This window comes from Panthera pardus, unplaced genomic scaffold, assembly GCF_024362965.1.
Source record: "Panthera pardus isolate Hobbes unplaced genomic scaffold, ASM2436296v1 HiC_scaffold_16, whole genome shotgun sequence".
Taxonomy (NCBI): Eukaryota; Metazoa; Chordata; class Mammalia; order Carnivora; family Felidae; genus Panthera; species Panthera pardus.
The window spans coordinates 120,753,830-120,775,279 of record NW_026526721.1 but is presented as its reverse complement, the minus strand read 5'-3'; the positions used below and the strand labels follow the sequence as shown (position 1 = coordinate 120,775,279).

The window sequence follows — 21,450 nt, the reverse complement described above, 5'->3', positions numbered from 1 at the left end:
TTTCTGAGAGCTAATGGTGCTAATGGGGCCTGTGGCCTTCCATTCTTTGGGTGGTTAGATGAAGGGACAAATCAGATCTCTCTTGTTCACAGTGCACCGTGTACCCCTCTCAGGAGAATGGAGACCTGTGGCTGTTGTCCTGGCTATCCATCTGTCTGTGTTATCCCCTTCTATCTATGTATTCATTTACTGATGTTCCTAATGGCCATGGTAAAATCTCGGATGCACATCCTTTCAGTTTCTTGGCCTTTTAATTCCGTATCATTCAGCTATTTGATGATTTTTGGAAGATGATTTTTATATATCACCCATCTTTTTTAGTTATGTTCAAAGGATGAGTCTTTCAGAAATATTTAGTCCACTGATTTCAAAAATAAGTCATGATATTTTTCCCTTTGAAAGGTCAATAAGTAGTGCGTTGCAGCTGTAATGTCACTTTCTTAAAATGTTGAATGTGGTGTTATTTTAAATCTTTAAAATTACTACAAAACTAAATGCAACATTAAAGTAATTATGACAGCTAAAAATGTCTCCAGATATTGCCAAGATGTCCCCTAGGGAGCAAAATCATTCCTGGCTGAGAGCTACCTTTCTAACGACTCACTGAGTCCAATGACTTGAATTTCTTTGTTTCTGTTTCCCTACATGAAGGATTCTACTGGAGTCAAATAATTTCATAAGGTATCGCATTAGAAAAAATTTGAACGTAGAAAAGAGAAATATACTAGTTGATTGAAATACATGAAATCTTAGAAATTCCAGATGTCCATAATGATGAGGGAAATCCAGGAAAAAACTCCTTTGTCACCATTTGAACCACTTCTTTACTTTGAAAGTGGAAAACTAAAGAGAAATGATTAAGCATTTAACTTGCCTGTCAGGTAGCAACTATATTGCAGAAACCAAGTGGCTCCAATTGAGAAGGGAAAGGTCACTTTACGGAAGAATCATTTTATAGTTCCTAATGAAATTATTGATTCCAGCAAAGACTACCAACTGATGCTAAAACCTCTATGAATGGGGTATTGGTTATTCATATGGTATGAAAGCGATAGCATTTGGGTTACTTTATGGCCATAAGAGATAAAAATTTAACCATATAATGGAGGGATAGGCTAGTGGTCATTTAGTCTAGTGGTCATTTATCCCATTACCATCACTAATAGTGAGACAAGCAACTATTATGCATCTTTCTGATGTGATGTGATATGAAGTATACAGCATCACTTCTATTGCATTCTAGCCGAAAGTGTTTACCTTGAATCTAACTGAATGTTTATATATAACTTATTTACATGAATTATAGGCATATAGGGACAAGCTGAATAGTAATAATGGGGAAGCAAAGCTAAAATGTGGCACATTCTTTAGGACAACTGGCCTGGGCTCTTCAACAAATCAATGTCATAAGAAAAGGGACTGTTCTAAGTTAAAAGGTACTTTAAAAACATGACAATTAAATAGAACATGTAGTTCTAGATTGGTTTGTGATTTGTACAAACCAGCTAGAAAGGACATTTTGGGGCCAAATGAGAAAGTTTGAATGTGTGTTAAGTATCAGATAATATTAAGGGGGTCCTTGGGTGGCTCAGTCAGTTAAGTGTCTGACTTTTGATATCAGCTCAGGTCTTGTTCTCAGGGTCATGGTTTGGGCCCTGTGTTGGACTCCACACTGGACATGAAGCCTACTCAAAAAAAAAATCAACATTAATTTTGTTAGATAGGAAAATGTAATTTTTGTCTATACAGGAAGATGTTCTTATTCTTTAGAAATACACAGTGAAGTATTTAAGGCTGTATCAAGAGTTTGGAACAACAAAGATTTATTTCTCACTAACACTACTTGGTTGTCTCAGGTCAGCTGCCACTCTTTATGTCATCTTTAGTCTGTCACACAGGCTGAAAGAGCTGGTCTATCTTAGCACACTGCTCCAGAAGGAAAAGAAAGATGATAGAACCAGACCATGACTCAAAATGTGGGTTTCACTTCCACTCATATTTATTGGCTAACACAAGTCACATGGCTGAGTCTGGCATCAATGGGGTAAGGTATAATTCTCCTTAAGGGTGGGGCAGCAAAATTATTAATAATTAATAAGAAGAATTATTAAGCAGGATTATTAAGAAACCAATGACAATGAGAACAAAGCATCTTAAACTCTAAGTCATAACAAAATTGTTTCTCAGGGAGCAAATTGTAATGTTAAATCCAGATGTTAGAAAGCAAGAGAGACTGAAAACAAATGAACTTAGCTTTCAACTGTAGAAACTAGAAAAGAAATAACATCTAAACCAAAGAATAGAGAGGGAAGGAATTAATAAAGATAAGATAGATAATATGAAATAGAAAACCAAAAACAATAGACTTAAATTCTATGTTTTGACAAGATCAAAACAAAGAAAGCCTTTGGCAAGTATTATCCAGTAAGTAAGAAAAAAAAAAAAGACACAATAAAATGAGAAATGAAAACAGGATGCAGAGATTAAAAAAATATTTTTATTGAGATTAAAAAAATTTTTACATGCTATGTGCAACTTTATTCCAATGACTTTAAAAATCTAGACCCCGAAGAGTGACTTTCTACAAAAATGTAAATTACCAAAATTAATTCAAGAAATGAACTTACTTACCAAGGGGTGCCTGGGTGGCTCAGTCAGTTAAGTGTCCAACTCTTGGTTTTTGCTCAGGTCATGATCTCACGGTTTGTGGGATCGAGCCCCTTGTCACGCTCCAGGATGACAGCACAGATTCTCATTGAGAATCTCATTCCCTCCCCTGCTCACATAGGTGCTCTCTCTCTTGAGATTCTCATTCCCTCCCCTGCTCACATAGGTGCTCTCTCTCTCTCTCTCTCTCTCCCAAAAACAAACAAACAAACAAACAAACAAACAAAAACAAAACAAAACTTAAAAAAATAAGAAATGAACTTACCAATAATAATATAAAAAATAGACAGTCAAAGGTCTACCTTCAACAACAACAAAAGTCCACACAGCCCATAAGGGTAAGTACTACTAAGAGTTTAAGGGGCAGATAAACTCCATAGAATATGAAATGTCTCATGGCTTAGTAAAAGTACAAAGCTTACCAATGGCAGATGATCACTTTTTAAAGATTCCATATGACTAAGTTCTGGTCAATGAGATGGAACAAGAGGGAGAGGGGGGTATGTGCTTTGGGGAAAGGTTTTCTTCTCCAACAAAAAGAAAGGGATGTCTCTGAGGAGACCCCACTCCTTCCTCCTGGCCTGGGGACATGTCCCTGTGGATCTGCTGCAGCTGTCTTGTCACCCTGAGGGAACACATGGCTGACCCACTGAGAATGAGATGGGAAGCCTTGGATTCTCCATGATGTTGTTGAGCATTGAACCAACTCTGGAACCTCCACGTGAGAAAAATGTATTTTTGTTTTATGAGCCACTTTTAAAACAATGGTTTCTGTTACAGGCAGCTGAAAATACCCTAATTAAAATATGTGAGCCCTATCAAACTTCTACAGCCTAAGTACCCCAAGTGATATCAATGGTTTCAGAGCCCAGAAAAAAATGCAAGAGCTTTACAGCTCATTTTGTGTGTATTTGTCTTATATAATGTTCATACTGCAACGAAATATTTTCATATACCATTTCTAAAGGGAATTTTTTCTTTTATTTAAAAAAAAATTTTTTTTTTTAACATTTATTTATTTTTGAGACAGAGAGAGACAGAGCATGAACGGGGGAGGGTCAGAGAGAGGGAGACACAGAATCTGGAACAGGCTCCAGGCTCTGAGCTGTCAGCACAGAGCCTGACGCGGGGCTTGAACTCACGGACCGCGAGATCATGACCTGAGCCAAAGTCGGCCGCTTAACCGACTGAGCCACCCAGGCGCCCCAGGAATTTTTTCTTTTAAATCCTGTGCTGTCATTGGTCTCTTGAACCCTTTCAATGGTAACATAGAGACAGAAAGCCCTTTAAGAAGCTCCAAACGAATTATCTCTGAAGTTGAAACACATTTTTTTTCTGCCAAGATAAACTTAGAGATGAAACAGAATATATCATTTTCACATCCGTTTTTTTGCCTCCTGTTTTAAATAGCAAGATGATTATGACAATTATTATGACTTCAATGATTATTAGTTCTTAAACTTCTTGTCTCTTATAAAGAATGAAAATGGGATTCTTGACCAAATGGCTATTACAGTAGGTTCATATTTTATTGAAATGTTTGTGCATATCTTTATTGATCTTTAAGGTTCTTTCTGATTATATTATGAGGTGTTAGGTATTGCCAAGTTTATGTGGCCTATCTTGTTTATATTCTTGTCAGCTGACACAATTCAATGTAAATAAGTTAATGAGTTGTTTTCAGTGAGATTCAGGGCATTCTATAAGTTTAATGGCTCAGGTGTGAAGTTTTCTGTTTATTAAAAATAAAAAAATTGGGGCACCTGGGTGGCTCAGTAGGTTGAGCGTCCGACTTTGGCTCAGGTCACGATCTCGCGGTCCGTGAGTTCAAGCCCCGCGTCGGGCTCTGGGCTGATGGCTCAGAGCCTGGAGCCTGCTTCCAATTCTGTGTCTCCCTCTCTCTCTGCCCCTCCTCCGTTCATGCTTTGTCTCTCTCTGTCTCAAAAATAAATAAACGTTAAAAAAAAGTTTTTTAAATAAAAAAAATTAAAAAAATTAAAGCTAAGTGATATATATACCCCAAATGAAAATGCTAACACTCTCCTACCTGTGTTAGGTAAGTGATTGCATGCCAAGGAGGGTGAAACGTATGCAGAGGATGCAAGCATAGTTTAGGACTCAAGGTCAGACAAATCCAGTTACTGGAGGAAACAGAGGGCAGTAATCTCACTGAGGGACTGGGAGGGAAATGCAATTACTAAGGACTCAGGAATAGAACAAGAGTCAGCCATGAACAAGAAGGTAGGCAAATACCTCGTTACTAGAAACCTGGAAACAAAGGTTGAAGCAGTGGCAGGAAAGAGCAAAACCAACTGTATCCTGAGCCAGTGAGTTTACCACCAGGGCTCTAAAGACCTCATGCCCACAAGCATTGTTCCTAGGGTTGGAGGCAAGGCTGATCCTGGAGGTGGGAAGTGGAGATAGTTAGGAGCAAGGCAAAACCTCCAAGTCAAGTTCATTACACCAGACAGGTGAACTACTTCTTCAGAATCTCAATTGCAATCAGGAAAGGGTGACAAAATACTGCTATAGGAAGAAGACCCATTTATCTCCTGGGTCTAAAAGGAGCTGAATCTGGAAAAAATTATGAAGACATCACGTCTTGTTTAATGTGTGTAAACCCCCTTCCAGCCCCCAAGTTAACTCCAGTAATCCAAACACATTCATTTTGACATTTATTTATTTTTGAGAGACAGAGAGAAACAATTCACAAGTAGGGGAGGGGCAGAGAGAGAAAGAGAGAGAGACACACACAGAATCTGAAGCAGGCTCCAGGCTTCTAGCTGTCAGCACAGAGTCAGATACGGGGCTCGAACTCACGAACCGCGAGGATCATGACCTGAGCCGAAGTCAGATGCTTAACCCACTGAGCCACCCGGGTGCCCCCAAACACATTCATTTTAGAAGGCTGGCTCCCATCCCGGAAGTCCAAAGTGCTTGAAAGACATCACCGAAATTAAGCCCTTCTTACGAAGCTCACAAGTAAACACCTCGCCCCAACTTCCAAAATAACTGTTTGAGGATCAGCTCTATTTGTAAATCTGCAGGACACAAAAGGGAGTTTAGTGTCTGCTGGTATTAGCCTGTTTGAGAGAATCCATCCCTAAAGGCCACAGGTAGCAAGTACAAATGTCAGCTCAGAAGCCATCCTTTTGGGAATGTCCTACAGAAGAGCACGGAAGCAGGATGGAGACTAAAGCTTGGATTTGAGTTTCCTCCTGGCCAATGTGCGTTTATCTTAAAGATCCCACTTTTCTCTTGCACTGCCATTTTTCCCCCTCAACAACACCTAAAGGACTTCCACTAAAATATTTGCTGAAGATACAGAGTCAAATCTTGGTAAAAATCAAGTTACATCTTTTTTCCTACTATTTTGCAAGTTGGGTCAAAGGCCTGCTATTGTCTTTCTCTACTTTTCCATTTTCTTCTCTTTTGCATTTCCTCTCTCACCTTCCAAGTGTACGTCAGGTGTGCCTGCTCCCAAGCAAGGGCACTGAACAAGTTTACACTAGGAAGATCAGAGCATCCCCGTTGAACACCAAAACATTTACTCCCCCCCAGAAAAGGAAATAGAAAGAATCCTCAAGGCCCATAGATCTAGTGAGATCAATTTTAAAAAAGCAGCAGCTGTGCTTAATATATGGTACAATCACCAGAGCCCCCCACCCCTTTTCATGATGCCCGAGATATGTAACAACTTCATTTGGTTATTTCAGAATGTTTTGTAAACAGGGCACAAAGAATGGTTAAAAACATTTCAGTTGTATTTGTCTCTCATTTTCTGCATGTGTTTTCCCAAAGGCTTCTTTCTCAAAGTGACCCTGGAGAGGGGCCTTAATCATCTGTTCTCTCTCGTTGCTTCCTGCTCAGTCAGTGGGAACATTGAAATATATGAACATTCCTTGTCCCTTCCTATTTTGTATAACCCATGTGCTCAAGAGAGTAAGTTTTCAGATCTAACTCCACCCAGGACTTGGGTGGCATTTGGGAACCCAAGTCCAACCACTATATGCTGTAACTACCTCTCCCCTCAACTTAGGTAAAAGTTGATCTCGCCCAAGAAGTAGAATGTGCTTGTCCTTCTTTGGCCATTCAGAAAAGCAAGACTCTGTTTCAATGTCACTGTCAAAACATAATATCATTGTAAATCTCATATCCAAGACTGGATCACCTATATCTTCATGATAATATTAGCCTAAGGGTTCTTAACCCTGGGCCTGTGAATGGGCTTTAAGGAGTCAACCTCCAAATTGTAAATGATACAGCTGGAAGATATGCCTGGGTAGGGTGTGTGGATAGTGGGATGCTGTTTTCTCTTCCTTTCCCAGAAACCTGAAAATGTAAGGAATGGGTCCTAAAATATGGAGGTTTTGGGAAACCAGTTTTCCTAATCTCTCTCATAATTCTTCCCCCAATCTGAGGTACAATTCTTAGACTTTCCTCTTGCTTTTAAAGGGGAACCTGGTGGGGCGCCTGGGTGGCGCAGTCGGTTAAGCGTCCGACTTCAGCCAGGTCACGATCTTGCGGTCCGTGAGTTCAAGCCCCGCGTCAGGCTCTGGGCTGATGGCTCGGAGCCTGGAGCCTGTTTCCGATTCTGTGTCTCCCTCTCTCTCTGCCCCTCCCCCGTTCATGCTCTGTCTCTCTCTGTCCCAAAAATAAATAAAAAACGTTGAAAAAAAAATTAAAAAATAAATAAATAAATAAAAATAAAGGGGAACCTGGAAATGGAGTGAAAAAAATGGAGTCAAGACCTCACATATAGGGGTGCCTGGGTGGCTCAGTCGGTTAAGCATCCAACTTCAGCTCAGGTCAGGATTTTGCCATTCATGAGTTCAAGCCCCATGTTGGGCTCTATGCTGTCAGCACAGAGCCCACTTCAGATCTTCTGTCTCCCTCTCTCTCTGCCTTTCCCCTCCTCGCTCTCTCAAAAATAAATAAACTTAAAAAAAAAAAAAAGACCTCACATATAGTGAGCCCTGAAAAAATGTTAGTTGAATGAATCAATGAATGCACAAATGACTCTAGGTTGAGATGCTAGTGTCTGAAGGCATTTAAATAGAGGGCTGTAGGATTGGGGTGCCTAAGTGGCTCAGTCGGTTAAGCGTTGGTTGATCTCAGCGCAGGTCTTGATCTCAGGAGCATGAGTTCAAACCCAACATTGAGCTCCACACGGGGCGTGGAGCCTACTTAAAAAAAAAGAAAAAGGAGGACTGTAGGATTTATCTCCCTTTCCTTCTCCCTAACACTATTTGGAAATTTCTTTTTTTGATTAAAAAAATTTTTTTAACTTTGACACAGTGCATGCAGCATGAGTGGGAGAGGGGCAGAGAGAGCAGGAGAGAGAAAGAATCCCAAGCAGTCTCCCTTTGTCATCACACAGAGCCTGACATAGAGCTCGATCCCAGGAACCATGAGATCATGACCTGAGCCAAAACCAAGTCGGACATTCAGCAGACTGAGCCACCCAGGCTCCCACTATTTGGAAATTTCTTTTTTTTTTTTTTTTTTTTTTTTAATTTTTTTTTTTTTTTAACGTTTATTTTTTTTTTTGAGACAGAGAGAGACACAGCATGAACGGGGGAGGGGCAGAGAGAGAGGGAGACACAGAATCGGAAGCAAGCTCCAGGCTCTGAGCCATCAGCCCAGAGCCCGATGCGGGGCTCGAACTCGCAGACCGCGAGATCGTGACCTGAGCTGAAGTCGGACGCTTAACCGACTGAGCCACCCAGGCGCCCCTGGAAATTTCTTAATCATGTGTTTGAGAGGGATTGACCCCACCCCAGGTGGACCCTTCTGGGCTAATCCTATCAGCATGTCCCATCTCCCTGGCCTTCACAGTTGGTTTAGGACAAATATAATCATAAGTCAGGGAAGTGAGGAGCCAATGAGACTACATTTGGGAGTTTTTATTTAGATTGCTAAGTCTCTTTTCTGCTGGATATGAACCTGGAAGTATGTAGGTCCAGAAGCTTCTGGAAACTGACCCTCAATAATGAAAGCAAGAATCCAGGATTTATTTAATCCACTTGGGCCCTCAGTCAAACCTTTCCTGAAGCCGGGAAAACCTCTGGATTTTAAGCTATGTTCACCTGTAAATTCTCCTTACTATTTAAATCCATCTGAGTTTGCTTTCTGTTTCTTGATATGGAAAGATCATTACGCAACATAAACTTACGTGCTTTGCAGGAAGTTGAAACACAATATGCATTTATGAGGATTTCCTAACTCCCAAACCATCACTTAACCCAAAGACCACTTTCCTCATAATATTGCCAGTAAGGCAGAGTTATATACTTGTACACAATGAATTAGAAATAATGAATTTGTGTAAAAGTAATTAAGTTATGGTCATAGAATGAGTAGGTTGCAAAACAATAATTAGAATCAAGGAAATTGGATTCCCACGCCCCTGGAGACATTATCAAGTCTCTTAGGAAATAATGTTGAGATATTGCCTAAAGTGACATTTAAATTTTCCCTCATGTTCCTCTTAGTCGGATTGTGACAGATAGTTCCTGCTTAAAAGAACATAGTCACTTCTCTGACACAATTATTTTCCACTAAAAACAAAACATCACACTGAAAGGAAAAGAGATTGTAAATAATAAGTCAGTTATTTATTAATACTATCAGATAACACAATCCTGCCTGAAACTAGAAAATTGGATCCAAGTTTTGAATTGGTCCCACTTTGCCCTAGGAGTTTTCTGGCAAATGCACCAGAAGCCCACAGCTTATTTGAATAGAGGGAAATGAGTCTTGATCATGATTTGTGAGATATCTTTGTTCAAATAAAGATGGAATATGGATAGATAGAACCTTCTATTCTTTCAGACCACATTTCCTTATTCATAGAAAGATGCCCTAGACTTCAGGATATGGAAAGAATTTTGTTTACCATCATTATTCCTGACCTCTAAGGGGCAACATTTTTTTATTTATAGAATTTCTGGAGAATCATAGTTTTCCAGATTTTCAAAAGCCCCTTTTAAACTAGTTTCTTGGCTTTTAAACACTGATATTTTTGATGGTGAGTGTTTGAGTTAAGGAAACAACAGTATAACAAATTCTCACCAGGAGCTGAACACTCTTTGGTCACTTTATATATCTCATTAATTTTTTTTTAAGTTTTATTGATTTATTTTGAGAGAGACAGAGATTGCACAAGCAGGGGAGGGGTAGAGAGTGAGGGAGAAAAAGATAATCCCAAGCACTGACAGTGCAGAGCCAGATGCGGGGCTCAAACCCATGAACCATGAGATCATGACCTAAGCTGAAACCAACAGTCAGATGCTCAAACGACTGAGCCACCCAGGTGCCCCTATCTCATTAACTTTCTGTGGAGACTAAATTTCTCAGTCTCTGAGCATCAGTTTCTTCATCTATGAATAGTGGGGCTTAGACCAGCTGATCTCAAGGGTCTCTCCCTTAGAGACATAGGAGTCTATAAGCAATATGCTTATCCTACTGTAATGTCAAGAACTAGAATCTGAAACTACACATCCTCTGTAGCTTTTAGTATTTCATGGTAACAATCAGAAATAAACTGTCACATACAGAATGAAGGATTCTTCATGAAGGACTCTTAAGGAATCAAGTACCTCAAATTTGGCAGGAGCATTTATTTGAGTTTTATAAACAATAACAACAAAAGTCCTAGAGCTAACTTGTGAGATTTAGATGCTATCAAGTTATGCTATAAAACAATTATTAAATATGATACATTATTCTTATAATTTATTTATTTTTGAGAGAGAGAGAGTATGCATGCATGAGCAGGGCAGGGTCGGTGGGGGGGTGGGGGGGCGAGGCCAGAGAGAGGGAGAGAATCTCAAGCAGGCTCCATTCTTTCAGTGATGAGCCCAACGCCGGCCTCAATCTCAGAAACTGTGAGATCATGACCTGAGCTGAAATCAAGTGTCAGCGCTTAATCAACTGAGCCATTCAGGCGCCCGGAGACATTATTCGTAAATCTGTTTTGCCTTTATACAAGGAAATTGTTTCTGGCCCCTCTTTAGTTAGCACTCTTCATGAAAGAAGTAAATTGAAAAGTTGCAGTGCGTGTATTAATTCAACATAACACATGTGCAAGGAGCCTGACTATTCATTAGATGCCTTCATATGACACTCTTTTAGTTTCAAATTTGTGTTAAATTAGCATGCTGCTTTGCAACAGACATGTGAGACAACCAACACTCACTGGAGACTGATGGCTTAGCTCTTTTCTTTTTTTCTTTTCTTTTCTTTCCTAGCGCTTTCTACCTATGATTGAAAGTTTTGTGTTTTTGACAGAGTCCTATGGGTTAAAAAAAAATTTTGTTAGTTAAATTAAGTAGGAAAATCAATACAGAAACTAAATGGTGTATAACAGCCTATAATTTTGGTTTTGGCTTCATTTCCACACTTTTAAAAATGTTAGTTCTTACCCTGTCACTGAATAACTTGTATCTTCCTTTAAAGAGGGAAAAAAAAGTATGCAGGTAGGGATTGTGAGTCTCAGAGTTTTTAAGGGGACTCACAATCCCTACCTGCAAACTTTTATACTAAAGTGCTTTTACCCAACCACTTAATTTCAACTATCAAAGCAGTACAACACATACATTGGTTTAGAAACAATTAAATAGTACAAAAGGATTAAAAATGAAAAGTACACATATCCTGTCCTCCATCCCACTAGAAAAACATGATATTCATTGAACTCCCTAGGAAATGACTTTAAATCCTGTCTACCTTTATTTTATATGGTCACTGCTATGGTCTGAATGTTTATGCCTCCCAAAATCCATATGTTCCAATCCTAACCCCTAAGGTGATGGTATTAGGAGGTGGGGGCCTTTGGGAGGTGATTAGATCATGAGGAGCCCACATGAATGGGGTTAGTGCCCTCATAAAAGAGGCCCCAGCTCCCTCCCTGCTTGACCATGTGAGGATACAACTAGAAGTTTACAACCCGGAAGAGAACTTTCACTCAATGCTGGCGCTCTGATCTTGGACTTCCAACATCCAGAACTATGAGAAATAAATTTCTGTTGTTTATAAACCACCCAGTCTATGGTATCTTGTTATAGCAGCCCAAATGGTTAAGCGAGCCACTGTCTCCTTAGCTCTAAATTACATGCTTATATACCTATTCTTTTTGGTCAGTTTTAAACACTGTTAACTCCCTGGAGAGGAAGATGATAAATGAGCTATTTATGTATTAAATCCTACTTCATCCTCCATCTCATATTTTGTTAGTTGAAGCATTATTTTAGTATTGAAAATACACAGCATTTACTTTTTTACTTCTAATTTTTGAAAAATTTACTATTGGGGCACCTGGGTGGCTCAGTCGGTTAAGCGTCCAACTTCAGCTCAGGTCAGGATCTCACGGTTCATGAGTTTGAGCCCAGTGCTGGCTCTGTGCTGACAGCTCGGAGCCTGGAGCCTGCTTTGGATTCTGTGTCTCCCTCTCTCTCTGTCCCTTCCCCGCTCATGCTCTGCCTGTCTCTCAAAAAAAATAAACACTAAAAAATTTTTTTTTAATTTAGTATTTATTTTTTCTACTGGTTATATATTTACAACTTTAAAGAATATATTTATATTTTCACTTTCAGCTCTACCATCTTTAAACTCTTAACATCTCTCTCTCTCTCAATCTCTCTTTTTTAAAAAGATACATTTATTCAGTGTCATGACCAGACTATTACATTTAGCAATCAACAGCAAGTGTTCCAAAAGAGAAAGGAAGAAAGAAAAAAAGAAAGAAAGAAAGGGAGGAAAGAAAGAAAATCTACATTAAAACTTTGTTGGAAAAGCGACATTAAAGGTTTGTTGGAAAGCTTTACGCTTTCCGTAGAATAGAAACTAAAATAACCTGTTATACAATTAGTCACAAATACAGTCGTTGAGTTTTTTGCCCATACACATGAGTAGTGCCTAAAACATGTCTTCTTTGTTGCAGCAAGGCCCTGCCACCACTTGGCTGTTGTAGCCTGTAGCTTTCCTTGTCACTTTTCTGGCTTTTCTCTCCTGCTAAATTAAGTAGAAATGTTTCCTGGCAGTAATTAAAACCTTCTGCCACTGCCATAGCTGCTGCTGCTGCTGCTGCTGCTGCTGCTGCTGGAACTGCCATAGCCACCTTGGTTTCATGGTTTGGCAAAGTATTGGCCTCCACCACCACAGGGGCCAGAGCTTCTGCCTCCAAAATTTTCTCCTTTCATAGGTCCAAAATGTGAAGATTGATTGTTGTAATTGCCAAAGTCATTATAGCTTCTGTCATCTCCAAAATTGCTTCAACCATTACCAAATCTGTTATAGCTGTCCCCATCGCCACTATATCCACCACCACCTTGACTTCCACCAAAGCCACCTCATCAGTGAACTTTCCTTCATGATCAAAGTCGTAGTTCCCACTAAAATCACTTCCATGACCACCACCAGAGTTTCCAGAATCACTTCGACATCTTTAGCTGGATGAAGCACTAGCCATCTCTTGCTTAGATAGGGCTTTCCTTACTTCACAGTTGTGGTCATTCACAGCATGGTATTTTTTTAAATTTGTTTATTATTTTGAGAGAGAGTACATGCAGGGAAGGGGCAGAGAGAGAGAGAGAGGGTGGGGGGGAGAGAGAGAGAATCCCAAGAAGGCTCTCACAAACAATGAGATCATGACCTGAGCCAAAATCAGAGTCAAACGCTCAACTGACTGAGCCACCCAAGAGCCCCCAGTATGGTATTTTTGAATGACAATCTTGTCCACAGAGTCATGGTCATCAAATGTTACAAAAGTAAAGCCTCTCTTCCTGCCACTGCCTCAGTCAGTCATGATTTCAATTACTTCCATTTTCCCATAATGTTCAAAATAATCTCTTAGATGATGTTCTTTAGTGTCTAATGCCACCAACAAAAACCTTTTTCACAGCTAAGTGGGCACCAGGTCTTTGAGAATCTCCTCTTGAGACAGCCCTCTTTGGTACCACAACTCTTCCATCCACCTTGTGTGGCCTTGCACTCATGGCTGCATCCACCTCTTCCACAGTGGCATACGTGACAAACCCAAAGCCTCTGGAGTGCTTGGTGTTTGGATCTCTCATTACCACACAGTCTGTGAGTGTTGCCCATTGCTCAAAATGGCTCCTCAGACCCTCACTGGTTGTTTCAAAGCTCAAACCTCCCATGAAGATCTACCTCAGCTGTTCAGGCTCTTTGAGAGATTCTGACTTAGACATGTTGGTAGTGGCAGGGGAGACTTTAATAATACTTGTTAGCATCCACGGGCAGAAAGCAACTCTTAACATCTCTTACCTTATTATTTATTATGTAAGAGAAAGAACACATCTACATTTCCCTTCAACTTTCTTCCTTCAACTCTCTCTCCATAGAAATCTCTTTTTACAATTTTTCTAAAGTTTATTTATTTTGAGAGAGAGAGAGCGAGCGAGCTTGGAGGAGGGGCAGAGAGAGAGAGAGAGAGAGAGAGAGAGAGAGAGAATCCAAGGCAGGCTCTGTGATGTCAGCACAGAACTGTAAGATCATGACCTGAACGGAAACCAAGAGTTGGACATTTAACTGACTGAACCACCCAGGCACTGCCCCCTCCATAGAACTCTTGACTTCTGTCAACTCCACCATTACTTTCATATTGTTAGAATTTATAACATTTACATCTTGTTCTGTGAATGGCCATTCAATTGACACTAATTATTGAAAGTCAATAAACTGTAATTATACTATTTTGCTTATGTAAATAGCATTCACTGTAGAACAAAAGGCATTAGTTAGAATAGAAAAGGCAAATCTATATCGCTAGCCCGTGACACTAGGAGGGATTCTTCAAACATCAGGATTATATAATTAGATTTTCAAATACTCCATGAGAAGGACCAAATAATAGCACATTTTAGTTTGCTTTATATTTGTTCATATTTCTGCTAGTTTTAATTGCTTTCCATTTTTCCTCTTAACAAAGGAAGCACGTGCCTTCACCATATGACTAAATTTGTCTAGGATCTTAATCCCAGTCTTTGTAGCATGGAATCTACTTTCTGCCTGAGGACAGACATTCTTCTCCAGTTCAGTTATCAGTTGCTCTGTTAGCCTGCTGTACAGCTATCCTTCTAGGCCTTCCTTTCATTGGGTTAGGGATTAGTGTTTCTTGGGTCTCAAGTTTTTCTTATTTGTGAATTCCTTTCTCTTTGTACTGATTGATCCTTAATTGATTTTTTCAAAAAGAATTTTTGAAAGGTGAGCTTTCTGAGTTCTTCATGTCTTCATTTTATCCTTACAGCTGAATGATAGCTTAGCTGGTTATGATATTCAGATCCTCACAACTCTGAAAGCCATGCTCCACTGTCTTCTGGCACTGAGTGTTTTTGATGGGAAAACTATGAGTACCGATTGTCTTTATTCGTTATAATTAACCTGTTGCTTGTTCTCTGGAAGCTTTTAGAATCTTCTCTTGGTATTTAATGTACTATAAACTCACAAGTTTATAGTGAAGTATGGGTTTATTTTCATTTATTTTGCTTGGCACTCAGTAAGCCCTTTTACTCTGAAGACTCCTATCTTAACTCTAAGAAATAGTCTTCTATTATTGCTCTCGTTATTTTTTCCCCTGCATTTTCTTGTCTCCTTCTGAAACTATTAGTTGGGTATTACCCTCCTGGATTTGACCCTGTATAGTCTTCGGGCTTTTAAAAATATTTCTTCCCCTCTGTATTTTTGCTTTACACTTTAGGAGGTTCCACCAACCTTTTCTTTCAGCCCTTATGTTGATTTTTTTTAATTGAAGGACTTTGGGATGTCTGGGTAGCTCAGTCGGTTAAGCATCCGACTTCAGCTCAGGTCATGATCTTATGGCTTGTGAGTTTGAGCCCCGTGTAAGGCAGCTCAGAGCCTAGAGCCTGCTGTGGATTCTGTGTCTCCCTCTCTCTGCTCCTCCCCTGCTCGTGGTCTCTCAAAAACAAATATTAAAGAATTTTTAAAAAGGAATTAATTATATTTTAAATTTCCAACAATTCTTTTCTTTTCTTTTCTTTTCTTTTCTTTTCTTTTCTTTTCTTGTCTCTGATTGCTCCATATACATAAACTTGTTTTATGGATACACAGGCTTCTCAAATTTTCCTGAGGTCACTAATGAGAATACAAAAAAAATAAAGTAATTATCTATTTCCTCTGAAGTCAGCTTCTTTTTAAATAGTTCTTTTGAAAATATTAAAATTATACCTCCTTGTGGTTATTTTTCAATTAAGCGAACCAGAAAAATGTATATCAGGAAAATTGCCTAAACTTTTCTCGGTTAAAAAAACAAGTTCTATTTTGGAAATTTTCAATCATATACAAAGTAGACAAAATATAATGAACTCCAGTACTCATCACCCAGCTTCAATAAATATAAACATTCTGCCATTCTTGTTTCACCTGTACCTTCCCCTTCTCCTATATATTTTTATAACCAAATTATTAATTGATCTTCCACATTGAGTTAGTCATTTGAATTTATTTTTCATTTAGTAAACTATCCTGTTATATCGTATCATACATTTTTTCATAAGTCACCTAATATAGTGAATGACAGTATTAAAAATTATAACAAAACTCCCTCCCATTTAACAGAGCACTTTCTATGCTATATACTGTGCTCACGCTTAAAAAAAAACACTGGTTCATTTAATTTAAGATGATTAATAATGTAGGTGTTGCCCTTTAATCTGCAAAGGATGTAGAGATGTTGTTTGTTAAAGGATTAATCAAAAATTAAAATTGAAACCGATGTTTCCATAAAGAGAATTGTGTGTTCATGACTGTGTTTCTCAGGTATAATAAAATGCCAACACAATTGGAGATGCTGTTTGTAAGGAAGGACTAATTCTAAAGAAATCTTTTTTAAAATGTTTTATTTATTTATTTTTGAGAGAGAGAGAGAGAGAGAGAGAGAGCGCACATGTGAGTGCAAGCAGGGAAGGGCAGAGAGAGAGAGGGAGGCAGAGAATCCAAAGCAGGTTCCAGCCATCAGCACAGAGCTAGACGCGGGGCTCGAACCCATGAACTGTGAGATCATGCCCTGAGCTGAAATCAAAACTCAGACACTTAACTGACTGAGTCATCCAGGTGCCCCTCTAAGAAAATCGTAATATCTATTGTCTAAGGGACAAATAATGGCCTTTCAGTGATTTAGTACCATATTAGCATCAGTTATAATACCAAATTATAAATAAGATGCTATAAGAACTGAAATACTTTTTTACTGTGTACATACTTCTAAAATTCAAGAATAAACCAAGAGTTTTAGCAAATTAAGAGCCAAAATATCTTGTTTATTCCCATAGAAGGCAGAAAATGGATTCTGCTGAGGGGGGAAAATATTTAACTAAGTGCCTCACAACCGTTTCTCTCATTCTCTCTCATTCTGTCTCGTTTAGCTTTATGAAGTTTCCCCAGAGCTCTGCCATCATTCACTGGTGAACCAGTACTGGGTAGTTGAGGGAAGATGGGGATTTGAATCAATATACTGTTTTTTGATAGCTTTTTGACTATGGGCAAGTTACTTAATTTCTCTAAACCTCAGTTTCCTCATTTACAAAATTAGGAAAACAATACCTCCCTCTTAGAGTGTTTGTAAAGATTAAGAAATACACCACACTAAGCAAGTAGTACAGGGCCTAAGACTTAAATATGTATAAATGATCATTATTATTCCTGTGGGATTCATAGGATGCTCTATGCTACAGGCAGGGTAGCCAGATTTGGCAAATAAAAATACAGGATATCCAGGTAAATTTGAATTCCAGGTAGATAATAATTTTTTATTATATCTAAATATATCGCAAATATTGCATGGAATATACTTATACTAAAAACATTATCCATTGTCTATCTGAAATTCAAATTTGAGTGGGCATCCTAGCAAAATAGCTTCTCTTTTAAAAGGGCAACTTTTAAAACAAACTTATAGGAATAAAGCTGTGATTAAATTTGATATTTCATCTGCTCATACTTGGTACCGTCTCCTTCCTCCAATACACTCAGTATTTTCTCTTCCAGGTAATGCTCAAGCATCATATATCAGAGAAACAAACAGTGCCCGTATTTTGGAGCAGAATGTCGACTTTTCCCCCAAATTGAAATCTGTTGGATCGGTTACTATCCTAAACTAGGCATGGGTTTTAAAACTACTTACTGAATTATATTTGTATTTAAATCTTTATTTGGAAAACCATAAAGCACTACATAGGAAAGTCATATTGAGGACCACTAAAAAATATACAAACTACAAATCCCTGACAGCGCTCAATATCTCTGAAACACTATTTCAAATGTTCTCGTTTTCTTTGTGTGCACCATGTTTTCTTTGTGTGCACGAGGTTAATTATTTTTCAAACTGTGCTTGTGACTAGCACGGAGACACACAAGATAAATAAAGCAGATGGGTTTTACATTTTATTCCAACCAGACCGTACAGCTTAACCTCTTAGCTAGACTAAAAAGCCTGTTATCCTACCGGTATTTTGGCTAATTTGTAGTTAGATTTTTTAATGAGATAAAATATGGCTTTCCTAAACGCAGGGGTTGGGAATTACTCTGTGGTAATATATTCTTCTATCTCTTTTCCACTTGCGGGACATGTAATCCATAATTCCTTGCTTCAACAAGCAACGTGAGGAAATGAGACACGCCGGAATGTCTTCATCCATTTACTCCTTAAAAGCATTTGCAGGGGCGCCTGGGTGGCTCAGTCGGTTAACCGTCTGACTTCGGCTCAGGTCATGATCTAGCGGTCCATGAGTTCGAGCCCCAGGTCCGTGAGTTCGAGCCCCGGGTCCGTGAGTTCGAGCCCCGTGACCGTGAGTTCGAGCCCCGCGTCGGGCTCTGTGCTGACAGCTCAGAGCCTGGAGCCTGTTTCAGATTCTGTGTCTCCCTCTCTCTGACACTCCCTCATTCATGCTCGGTCTCTCTCTGTCTCAAAAATAAATAAATGTTAAAAAAAAATTAAAAAAAAAAAGCATTTGGAGGCTGTGTTTAAACTTCAGGTAGATTATAATGCAATTATTCCAAACGGTACTATATGTGCCACATTTATTTCCTCATTCATAATTTATTTGCCAGTACACTAGAAGCAGTGCTCCATTTGTTTTTCCTTAAAAACACGCACCTTCTGCTCAAACTCCCTATTTCTTTTCCTCCTGTCGCCAACAGTCGCAGGGCGCTGTACTCTTCAGCTCCATCTCGTGTAGAAAAATGTCGACTGCACCCTCAGCCCGGACCAAGGGGCGCATCCACTAGTGGAAAAGATGGAAAAGCCGGGAACTTTACTTAGGCGTCACCACTAAACGAAGAAATGATTTCCTTTTAGATGCTGTCTCAGAAAAAAGCAGGTCTTTAGAGCTGACAGGAACCTCAGGAAAGCATATATATTGATTTCCTTGATAAATTCAACCGAATCTGGAGAAAAGCATACTCCGTTTCGTTAGTACTGAAGTAGTTAGAGTGAAATTTCCATCGAGCTGCGATTCCTGGCGAAATCCTTCCGAAGAGCCAAGTAAGGGCATTCTCTGAGCGGCAGTACGTACTACGCTGGATGCCTCACGGGATCCTACAGCAGAGTTTACGCACGTCAGAGAGCCCAAAGGAGAACGCCTCGAGGCGGTTTGGGAGGCCGGTCGGCGAGAGGGTGGTGAAGTCCTCTGCTCGGTGAAGACGACTCGAGCAGACAGGAGTCGTTTCCGCGTTTTGGCCCCACGCTGCCGCAGGCAAGGAGCCGAGGGGCCGCCGGGCCCCGGTTGCCCACAGCATCTCCCCAGAGTTCTCCTCCTGAGAAACCTGCGGGTCACGGACGCCCACCTTTTGCTTGTTAATGTAAATGTGCTTATGAAGCCCTCGTGATTTTTAAAGTTGCCATGTGTGGTTTTTGCTTCCTCGGACCAGGGCAGAGGGAGCCCCGAGCGTCCCTAAGCCTGGCGGGGAGGCGCGGGGCGCGGGGGGCGGGGCGAGGCGGGGCCGGGGCCTGGGGCGGGGCGTCCTCTCCGAAACCGGCCGCTCCGGGCGGCGGCGGCGGCGGCGGCGGCGGCAGCGGCGGCGCGGATCGAGCGGCGCGCGGATTGGTTGCGGCGGGCGGAGACGTCAGGCTCCCGCGGCCCGAGCGGCCGCCGGGCTAGCGCGGCGCAGTAGGTTCGAGTGCGTACCGCAGCGCGGAGGTGTCCTTTGCCGTCCCGCTTTCCGCCGCCGTCGCCGGGCTGTGCCGCTTGAAGCGGGACGCGCCTCCGCGCTCCTCGCCGCCTCCACCCGCGCGGCCGCCGCTCCCCTCGTCGTAGGCACACGCACCATGACGAAGAAAGAGAAGAAGTCCTTCAACCAGAGCCTAGCCGAGTGGAAGCTCTTCATCTACAACCCCACCACCGGAGAGTTCCTGGGGCGCACCGCCAAGAGCTGGGGTGAGCGGGCGGCGGTTGGGCGCCGGGACCGGCAGCGGTCCGGGGGACGCCGGGCGGGGTGGGGTGGGAAAGGAAAGGCGGGAGGCGGCTCCCCGCGCGGGGGCCCCCAGAGCAGCCACAGCCTCCGCCGCCCACAGCGGTGTTCGTCCCGGGCCGCCAGACTGTCGTACGGGCGGTGGCGGAGGAGGGGCAGCGCGGCCCCATTCATTTCTAGCGTGGCGGGCGGGCCGCCGCTCGCTCCCGAGGCAGCCGGGCCCGCGGGCAGCCCCGGCCGGGCCGCGCCGCGCCGGTTTCTTCCTCCCAGTCGGGAGCGGGGCGCACGTGCTGTGCTGCCCAGGCCTCCGGCCCCGAGCGGCGCCGGAGGCTGGGGACCCCTGCCCGGAGCCGAGTCCCGAGCGTGCGGCAGCCGAGAGCCCGGGCCTCCTTTGTACGGAGCGCGCGGTCCGGGAGAGGCCCTGGCTGAGGCGGCCGGTGGCGCCGAGCGGTTCGGGGAAGCCAGACCCTGCCCCACGCCCGGGGAGAGGAAATTTCCACTCTCGCCGCTATCTTGTGACTCGTCCACGCTGCCACCCCGGTCGGAAGAGTGTGAGTGAGTGTTAAGTGTGTGGGTTGCATCTTTGTGCCGCGGTTAGTTAATCACACAAGTACTTGGTACACGAAAATGCACTTGAATTCGGACAGTGAGAAGACCATTAAAAGGGTTGGTTCCTGCCTAATTCCTTTTTAATTAGAGACGTTTTCTTCCTGGCAGAGAGGCTTCTTTTGGGGAAAGTAAATCCCAGGGGGAACAGTTTTTGTGCCTTCAAAACATGTGATGGTTGTGTATGTTAGCAGTTTTTCTGTGTATGAGTTCTTTGTTTTAAAAGACATATTTAAGCCATCCACCAGTGGAGTGCTGCTTTAGGGTGCGTTTTTGCTTTCCGAAAATTTATATTAATTTATAATTTATATTGAATAAGGACTAGTGTTTTGTTTTGTTTTTGCCTTTTAAAGAACACCTTGTTAGTAGGTCTTGACCTTTTTTTTCCGAGTGAGAATAAATTTCTAGAGTTGAGAACTATTTGGGCACGACATTTTTAAGAGAAACAGGGAGAGGGTAAATTAGCTATGACTCAAAAAATAAACTGTTGCTTTTGACTGAAATTGGCTCCTCCAGAGTGGAAAGGAGGCTTAAAGTCCTATCACAAGCTGAAAGGGGCCTTGGAGGTTTTTTAGCCCAACCCCCAGTTTAGAGATGAGAAAAATGAGATCTAGAGAGGTTGTGATTTTGCTTTGTGTAAAATTACATATTCCACAGAGCCAAGAAAAGAACCCAGTTGTCCTTTAATCCTAGTCCAGCAGTTTTATTATTTTACAGATGCCTTGCCTAACT

The 21,450-nt window shown here is 41.4% G+C and overlaps 1 protein-coding gene and 1 pseudogene across 1 annotated transcript in view; one reads left to right on the top strand and one right to left on the bottom strand.

Annotated features, from left to right (window-relative positions):
* Positions 1-10,283: 10,283 nt before the first annotated feature.
* Positions 10,284-18,473, bottom strand: LOC109260250 (heterogeneous nuclear ribonucleoprotein A1-like; annotated as a pseudogene).
* A 1,266-nt stretch (positions 18,474-19,739) lies between these two features.
* ATP1B3 (ATPase Na+/K+ transporting subunit beta 3) overlaps positions 19,740-21,450 on the top strand; it is a 45,658-nt gene continuing 43,947 nt past the window's right edge. Inside the window, exon 1 of the mRNA XM_019438392.2 lies at positions 19,740-20,078. Within this exon, the coding sequence (XP_019293937.1) occupies positions 19,970-20,078 (109 nt within the window). The 5' untranslated portion in view covers positions 19,740-19,969. The remainder of the gene's footprint in view (positions 20,079-21,450) is intronic.